This window comes from Betta splendens, chromosome 9 (assembly GCF_900634795.4).
Source record: "Betta splendens chromosome 9, fBetSpl5.4, whole genome shotgun sequence".
In the NCBI taxonomy this organism is placed as follows: domain Eukaryota; kingdom Metazoa; phylum Chordata; class Actinopteri; order Anabantiformes; family Osphronemidae; genus Betta; species Betta splendens.
In genome coordinates this window covers 14,281,173-14,289,817 of record NC_040889.2, presented here as the reverse complement: position 1 = coordinate 14,289,817, position 8,645 = coordinate 14,281,173, and the positions used below count along the sequence as shown (strand labels likewise).

Below are 8,645 nucleotides of genomic sequence, written 5' to 3'. Positions count from 1 at the left end.
GCATGAGGAGATCCTGGGTCGACACCTCCCTCAGGTCATTATTGAAGTCCCAGTGACCCAGCGGCCACTCCATGCTGCCATACACTCTGCTGAGGAGGCTGTTTTCAGGCCTCTTGAACAAGAATCAGCAATTAAAAGCTGCACTCGCAACAACAAAAGCAATGTGGGTGACGTAGAGTGGAGGAGGAAAGAAGGTCCTCGGAGAGTAGCTAACAGGGCTAATGTGACCCAGGCTGCCCTCCCTGGGACAGCCCTGTCAACTGATAGGAGCCATGAAATATTGCTCATAGCCACATATAGCATGGCTGTAACCACCATAGTGATAGATAGGCCTAGATAAGAGCAGCGCAGCAGTCTGGCAGCATCGACTCCATCCTTTGTGACAAAGGGCGATTCTATATATAGTGATCAATGAGGAAAAAACATGTTGAAATCAAGTATCATTTATTTAACAAAATAAGACGTTTTCCTCTTGGTTGGAGAGTACAGCCACCATTAATTGTTTTTATTTATGTCATCTTATCTTATCTTTGTACTATTTGCGCGGGTGAGCCCCAATCTGCTGAACCCAAGAAAGCTTGAAAAAATATTACATCTTTAAATATTTACAATCAAAAACAATGGCAATGTTCGAGATCTCTGTCATGGACATGCAGTTCTCCAGAGTTTGAATATGCAGTAAAGATGACAAAAAACCCCAAACAAAACGGCAGAGAGGAGATTAAAAGATGTCTCCAGAATAAAGCTTCATAGTCCACCTTCCTCATGGTGCAATATTTTTATTTTTAGAGTGTATGATAGGCAAAAATGTACTATACTTAAATCATTCTTTTTTTTTTTGTTAGAATACTTTAGAACAATTTATTTGGACAGCAAACCCCTCTCCCCCTCCCCAGAGCTTAATACCAAGCGCTTGTGTGAAAAATAAATACAGACTTTCATTTCTGGGAGACAGATATAAAGAAGAACTGAACAAGAAACAAATCAGGACTGTTGTGAGAGTCTCACAATTTCACCATCTTCAAAGTCTGTTCATTCTGTGCTGCAGACCATCATCACGGGGTCTTTTGCCTTCAGCGCGCCAGTCACAATCCTGAGGCTAACAGGTGGTATTCCTGGCAGGTGCTGCAGCAGGCATTATGCCATGTACTGGTGATGACCCCATTCTCAAGAATCCATCTTGAGAGCTGCTCTGGAGTCCAAGCTGGTGCCTGCAGTATGTGGGCGTCAACACCATTTCAAATATCACTGGTATCCAAGGGCTGAGGCTGAGCCTAGTCTCTGACTGTAGATAGCATAGGGGGAGTAATAGGCTGAGGATGAAGGAAGGGATGGCATGGGAAGTCCTGGGGCTCCGGGGAGGTGAGACTTGCTGTAGGGATGGTAACGGGCCAGGCCTAAACCAGGAGACCCGCGAAGGGAGAAGGAGCTGGGCAGCGTACCTGGGCTGCTGGGCGGAGGCAGGTGGAGGTGGCAGGAGGCTGTCGATGAGACCGATGACGGGTAGGCTGACAACAGCTTACTGTCCACCATGCCCGGGAGGGCTGTGTGGGTGCGTAAGTGGGCTAGCAGTTCCTCCGACGTAGCGAAACGCTTGTCACACGGACCTCCGACAGACACCCAATTACAGGCGTGAGGCAGGGGCTCGTTGGGGAGCATGAAACCATAGGTGTAGAGAGGGTGGGAGAGGGAGGGAGTGGTGGCGGAGGACAAAGAGCTGGAGTGTAGAGAGTGGAGGTGGTGTGAAGGATAGACCAGGGGGAAACCAGACTTGAGGGTGGAGGGGTCATGGACACAGGTGGAGCAGTTACTGCCTCCTAGGTGTGGTGCGTTGGGGTAGGTCAAACAGTAAGGGTCCCGACATAAGCCCTGCATTAGGGACGGGGGTGAGGCGCCAGTGAGTGGACTGGAGCTGGGGTGCTTCCCCGGTATTCCTAAACCCAAACTAGACTTGGTAGGATCCAAACCAGGAACGAATTGGGACGGGTAGCCCGCGTAGGCTCCCACAACCGAGCCATGATAGCCCATGGAAGCAGGCGGTAAAGGGAAGACAGAATGTCCGGGTTTGAACGGAGACACAGGGGCGACGTGGCCGGAGCCCAGGCCGGGCTGCGAGGAGGCCTGCAGGTCGGCCTTGCTCTCCGGCCGCGGGCTGCTGGCAGAGCTGGCGTTGCTGGAGTTGGCGCTGGCGCGAATGTGACTCGAGTTCGCTAACTGGGCCCCATCCGCTCCAGATTTGGCTGCGTCCAAGTCTTTTTTGCTAGTGCTGCCGTTAGCGTCCGAGGCGGCCGGCTCCGAGCCACCGGGCTTGTTGTCCATGTGCGAGGCCTGCGAGTGTGACTGGGGCTGTGCGGAAGGGGAATGGCTTTGCCGGTGGGGCTGGTTCTGACTGTGCAGGGGAGGAGAGCTGGAGGTGGGCGACTGAGAGTGGGAGGGAAAGGACGATGCACTGACGCTACTGCTGCTTACATTTGGCACCCGGAACGCTGCTTTGTCTGAAGGCCCCTTGGTCACTAAAACATCCTTTCGAGAGTCGCCGGATGACTTGGAGTAAGGCTTGAAGCTGGATTTGTCTTCCAGAGACTGGTGTTGCTCTCCAGACTTGGATGAGCGACTAGAGGACTCCTTGTCTCCCAGGCTGCTGGAGGACAGAGAAACCAACTTGGAAGAGGAGGGGGGGTCTGGTTTGCCAATTTGGGAGCAGGTCTGGGCCAGAAGAGCCAAAGGGCTCTTTTTGGCATCCAGCTGAGGAGGACAAAAAAAAAAAAAAAACAGTAAGACAGTGAACAATCATTTAAAGTAATTTATTTTTACCATCGCAAGACAAACTGGTTCTGTTACAAATATAATTATGAACGGTAATAATTAAAATAATTTGTTGGCAATTAGGTCTATGTGCTGTAGAGCATACAAGGAAATAAACAATAGCCCTCTACTGCGTATTACAAAAAAGCCTGAGGTAAATATGAAACCAAGTAAAAGAAAAACTGAAAGGAAGAAACCAAAAACAAATAATTTGATCATTTTAAATAAAATCGTTAGATTTCGTTTGAAACCGTAAATTAGTCGCCGTCATCTCACATTAGTAAACTTAAAAAAACTTGCCAATAAATCGTCGTGCGTAAAATGGCGCACGGCATTTCTCTCATAACCCTCACAGAACCCTACACCGTGTTTATTTAATCTGATTAACGCGGGGAAACGCGACTAAATCACCTGGCAGTTGAGTGAAAATTGTTTGTATAAAACGAGCCTTTCGTTTAAACACTTACTTCAATGCTGACCGGCGCGGACGTGAGGGGCTGGAGATACTCCGGGTGCAGCAAGTGGCCGCTGTGCGCCGTCAACATCTTGACGGTCCGGACGGGAAGCCTCGTAGCGTGGCGGGAGGGATCCGCGGGGGACAGGACGCGGCGTGGGTGTGGAAGCGGACGCGTTCTCCGGTCGTGTCCGGCGTGGATCACCGCGGCGCTCCGCGCAAGAGCGGTTCGGGTCCACCGGGGCGCTCTCTCATCTGGGTCGGGGCGACGGGAGGGACGACCGCGTGCGACGCGCGGGACGCGGGCTTGCAATTCACTCACCGGCACGTTTCATCACGAGGGGTTCGGTGGGAGAGCGTGCGGTAATCCAAAGTGGGCACTGGCCAAGTGCGCGTCCTCCGCGTCGGTCCCAAGCTGTCTCTAAAGTGGAACAAATGTCATCCTTTATCGGGCTCGTGTCTAATTATTCCTACGCATTCCTTTATCCAGTGTTGACAAAAGCGACGCGGAGCAAAAAGGCAGAAGACCACGAAATATCACTGTTCATCAAATGCGAGGCAAGTGAAGGAATATCCCGCAGTGGACGGCGTGTGACGGTCCTCCGACGTGCGCGCCGCTCTCCCTCTGCAGCAGCCTCACAGAACCTCGCTTCTTCCACGTACTGGCGACGTGAGGGGAGGCACTTCAAAGCGACGAGCCGCCGTCCAATCACAAGTGCGAGCTTTCACAGGCATGGGCGGGTTCGAGGGGGGGGGGCGGCTTGTCTCCCGACCTCGCCCTCATCTCCGGGCTCCGCGGAGCGGGTGGAAATCTGTGTCAGTGACCTGCATTGGCCGCATGCGAAGCTGACACAAGAATAAAGGGTTTGTGTAGTTCTGGAGGGGAAGCGTCTTGTACATAGTTTCGCAATAATGTCCGTGGATATTTTTGGTGGGGTGATGGTTTTATTGCATTAAGGCAACGAGCTGCTGCTGCTGGGCCTAATTCGATTTTTCCAGCATAAAGCAAATTCACATGATTTGTTTTTTATGCTCGTGCCTTCGTGGCACCAAACAGCGCGTCGGCTTGTGTTCACAGCCACGTCACAGTTTAGATGCGATGTTTTATCGTGTTCATTAACTACTTATACTCGAGCACCAAACGCCCAAAGCACGAAGACTTCATCCTTGGCGCCCACGTTAGTAATTTGATTTTAGTTTTCATAGACAGGAACCGCAAGCAGTGCTTTTGAGGGGGTTTCCATTGACACTGAAACACTAATCAGATCTGTGGGCTTGAAGCTCAGACTGTTTTCTAACGCTGCCGCACTGTACGTTTAAAGCGGTGTCATGGTTCACTGGTGGAAGCCGGAACAAGGCTCCCTTCACGCTTTATAGGTAAACCTGTTTGACATTTCACAACGCTGCCTGGCCTCATCGCGCCGCACTGTCACCGTCCTGCCCCTTGATCATAATGGCCGCTGCCATTTGTCTGCAGCCGGGGGGCGAGTGCATGAAGTCACCTCGGCTGCGCTCGTCAGCGTCGCCGTTTCACCTGTCATCATTAGGCTCCGTCGTCACTCGTCGCCCACGCGCTGCCACTCACGCTCCAGTGACCTGCAGAGATCCCAGAGCGAGGCGGCGCCCGCGTGCGCGCCGCGTCACGCTACGCGCGGCCTCCTTCGACGCTGACAGCTTCATGGGAGTGCAGATATTTTTCTTGCAGATTCGGGGTTTCCGATCGCGCCGCCGTTTATCTCGCAGGCAGGCGCTTGTTAAAAGGGTGAGTGGGTAAAAGTCACTGCGGTGTGGGTGGGGTTGCAAAAGGAAGGGGGGGGGGGGGGGGGTGTTAAAAGGAGGGCAGTGGGAAAAGTCAGACAAAGACAGCGAGAGAATGAAACAAGGGAGGGCTCAAACAACAGGGAGCAGCTCCTTTCATGTGTCCCCTTGATGTAGGCTGGCAACAGCTGTTTTGGCGTGTCGATGACAGACGGCCGTTTCCTGTTGTGGATATTTTTAAGGGGACAGCTTTCCCGTCTAAAGAGGCTTCCCAGCGCGTCCAGGTCCCGCCGGCCCTCGGGGCATTTCCATGACTTTCCGCGCCCGTATCAAAGCAGCGCGCCTGGCAGGAGCGGCAGCCCCCCCCCCCCCCCACACACACACACACGGGGCCCACGGGAGGAGCGCACCCCACATGCCCCTGTGATCCCACGATTTATGGACGCGCTGAGGCCTGTAATGGACGCCGTAGCTCTGCGGCGGGGCCTAATTCACCCCCGCGCTGAAAAGCTGCCGCTCGCCTGACTCCGGGGTAAATATATAACGCTGACATTCGGCGGCGCATCCGTGGGACCTGGCTCCAGCGAATCCTCGTCCGCTCGTTTGTCTCTTCCTGTGCGCTTGGAAGTGCCGAGGCGTTTTGCGACACGCGCGGGGATCGGCGTTGTGTAGATACTCTGTGTGATGGTTTAATGAGGGGCTGACAATGATATGAGCTCATAAGAGTGTTGCCCCCCCCCCCTTTTCTTTTCAAGTTATTATACTTCCACAGGCCTTCACTGGTGTCAGCCAGACTTTGACAGGGTCTGGCTGTGTAGTACTGTACAAAGAGAAGGAGAGAGAAATGATAAAAGCGCCAGAGAGGCAGAGGAGGGAAAACGAGTGTAAATAACTCCTATTTAATTATCTGTGACTGACTTATGGGGTGTGTGGAATGGGAATAGAGGCCTGAGGCTGGGGCTCTGCTCTACCCCAAGTGTTTTCTCCAGCAGTAATAAAACCAAGGGAAAAAAGTGGATTAAGACAGTTTCATGGGGTGTAGCAGACATGGCATTTAGACCTAAACACTTAAAAAGAGCCTCGCAGGCAACATTCCAGCCAGGACAGAATGTTGAAACAAGGATTTCCTTGAGCTGAAAGGTCCACAAACAATATCCACACAGTGTACTTAATGTATTGGCGCTTCCCCGTTTATCTTGCTGCGGTTGCCTCTCCCTGTCTCTAACATAGGTCCTAATCCGTCCACGGTCGCACCGGCAACTGTTCACGTATGAAGAAGTAGCCACACGAACGCAGACCATTCTGTACAGTATGATCTGTGTGTGTGTGTGTGTGTGTGTGTGTGTGCGTGTGTGTGTGTGTGTGTGCGTGCGTGCGTGCGTGTGTGTGTGTGTGCGTGTGTGTGTGTGTGTGTGTGTGTGTGTGTGTGTGTGCGTGTGTGTGTGTGTGTGCGTGCGTGCGTGCGTGCGTGTGTGTGTGTGTGTGCGTGCGTGCGTACGTGTGCACGTGTGTGTGTGTGTGTGTGTGTGTGTGGGTGTGTGTGTGTTTGTGGGTGTGTGTGTGCGTGCGTGCCTTAGAGCCAAAGCTGCAGCTGACAACCTTATCTTTCCAGTTTAGGAGGGAGATTGTCTCTCTTGTCAGCTCATCACGTCTCACAAGCTAACGCTCTTATCCACTCTGCCTACCTGTCGTCTATCTGTCTGCATTGTAATCGCACCAGGATAATAGGCTTCCCTCTGTGTTCGCAGACTGGCACTTTTATTTCCGAATCCCGCGCGTCACCCAGTTCCGCCTTGTTGTACTTTGCTACACCTGAGACGCATTCACAGACAGGCACGTAGGCTGCGAACCACCCACACCCGTGCAGCCGCACGTCCTCTCGCCGCACTCGGAAACAAAAGCCGCCATTGTCCTCGGCGAAGAGAAGTTATGGGGAGAGAGGGAAGCGGTGGGGGGGGGACGAAAGGAGAACAGGCACCGCCAGACGACGTCTGCCTCCAATCAGATCGTCCTGCATTGTTGTGTGAAATTTCAGATGACATCAAAGATGTTTTATTTTCCATTGGTCTGACGGCTGAGGAGGAGGAGGGGGTTAGATTTGATAGCAGCACAATCAAGGTATTCACAACCTGGACGCGTGACAGGCCTGGCTGGAGGAACAACAACAGGCCGCGCAGAGAGTGGCACATTCTTCACGCCTGTTAAAGTCAGCGCTGCTTCCTGCGTCCGCATCACGCTGGGAAACTACAGCACCAGTGTCTTTTCTGTGAAACCACACCTGTGAACAGCGTGACGACCTCAGCTGTTCCCTAACGAGGAAGTTGAGACCTATGAATGACTCAGGCATTCATGACCTTACAAACAACATCCCTTCCCCTCGCAACGATGAGGGTGCAGGGTGGGCGGGGCCTGCGGGTAAACGTCAATCATCACATCCCGCAGCGAGGCCCACTCATGTCAGCTGCCACGGCTTTGATGTGACAAGATGGTATCATGCAATTAAAAACCTATCAGCGCACGGGTAAATCAAATCACATTCACGCTTGACACATCAAACAAAAGGGTTGTTGAGGCGCCACGCCCATGTTATTAATCTGTGTGTGCGCTTGCCAGCGCGGGGTCATCGCAGGAGAGCGCAGAGCGGCAGCGGGGAGAGCGTTGGAGCCAGGGAACGCGGCAGAAGTCCGTCGGTGAGGCCATTTGCAGGCCTGGGAGGAAACAACACACCTTTTGGAGTTAAAGTCAGCGCGGTGAAAAACACTGAACTCACACTCGTGTTCTGCAGTAGTGGAAACGGTGCTTCGGACACAAACGTGATGCAGCCAAATCCCTTTCTCCGCCGGGTCCTTGTGGTGACGAAGCACCGAGCCCGTCCCCGGCAGTAATTCACCAGCTCAGATGAATACATGAAAGTGAAGCACTGCCATACATCCCCCCCCCCCCCCCCCCCATGCTTCCATGTGAGCCTCACAAAGTCACACGCGGCCGTTTGTTATGCGGCCGCATTCTCGTTTGGAAGCTGTGAGGGCTACGGGCCACGCTGACACTTATGAAATATTTCCCGTGCTGACCTTAGCTACTGCCTCAGCTGGGGAGATTAATCCTCTGTCGGCAGACACTGGGAGCAAACTGCAGCAGCAGCATGTGCACGCAGCGCGCACACACGCGCGCACACACACACACACACAAACGGCTTCTGATGACTACAAAACACAGCAACAGCAGAGGCAACAACTCTGTTCTGGTAGTAATAATTACAGCTTGCTGTGATTTATTTCAGCCGTGCCTGCTGCCGTGCCAGTTGCAGGGGTGGAGGCAGAGTTAAGATGCTGTGCAATGAAGGTTATGAGCCCCAATCATAGGAACCTTACACACACACAATAATATAACAGCAACAAACTTTTGTGATACATAATTATATAGAATTAAAGTATCTGTACCTAGATTTATTTCACTCCTCACACTGAATTAGTAAAATTCAGATGAGAATTAAGATGCAATATTCTAATTCTTCCAACCATTTTGCTGCACCGGGGTCAACAATTGAAGCCACTTTATCCATCAGGACTCCACTTCCTCACGTTCCTCTTGTTCCTATTCTATCTGTCCAGCTCGGTCCTCTCTTAAT

The 8,645-nt window shown here is 52.3% G+C and overlaps 1 protein-coding gene across 1 annotated transcript; it reads right to left on the bottom strand.

Moving 5' to 3' along the window:
* Positions 1 to 427: 427 nt before the first annotated feature.
* LOC114862935 (zinc finger protein 703-like) lies at positions 428 to 3,925 on the bottom strand. Its single transcript, XM_029163704.3, is given in 4 exon segments — positions 428 to 2,745; positions 3,273 to 3,410; positions 3,412 to 3,475; positions 3,477 to 3,925. Coding segments are annotated over 4 exon segments (1,740 nt in total). The 5' UTR covers positions 3,515 to 3,925; the 3' UTR covers positions 428 to 1,245.
* Positions 3,926 to 8,645: the final 4,720 nt, after the last annotated feature.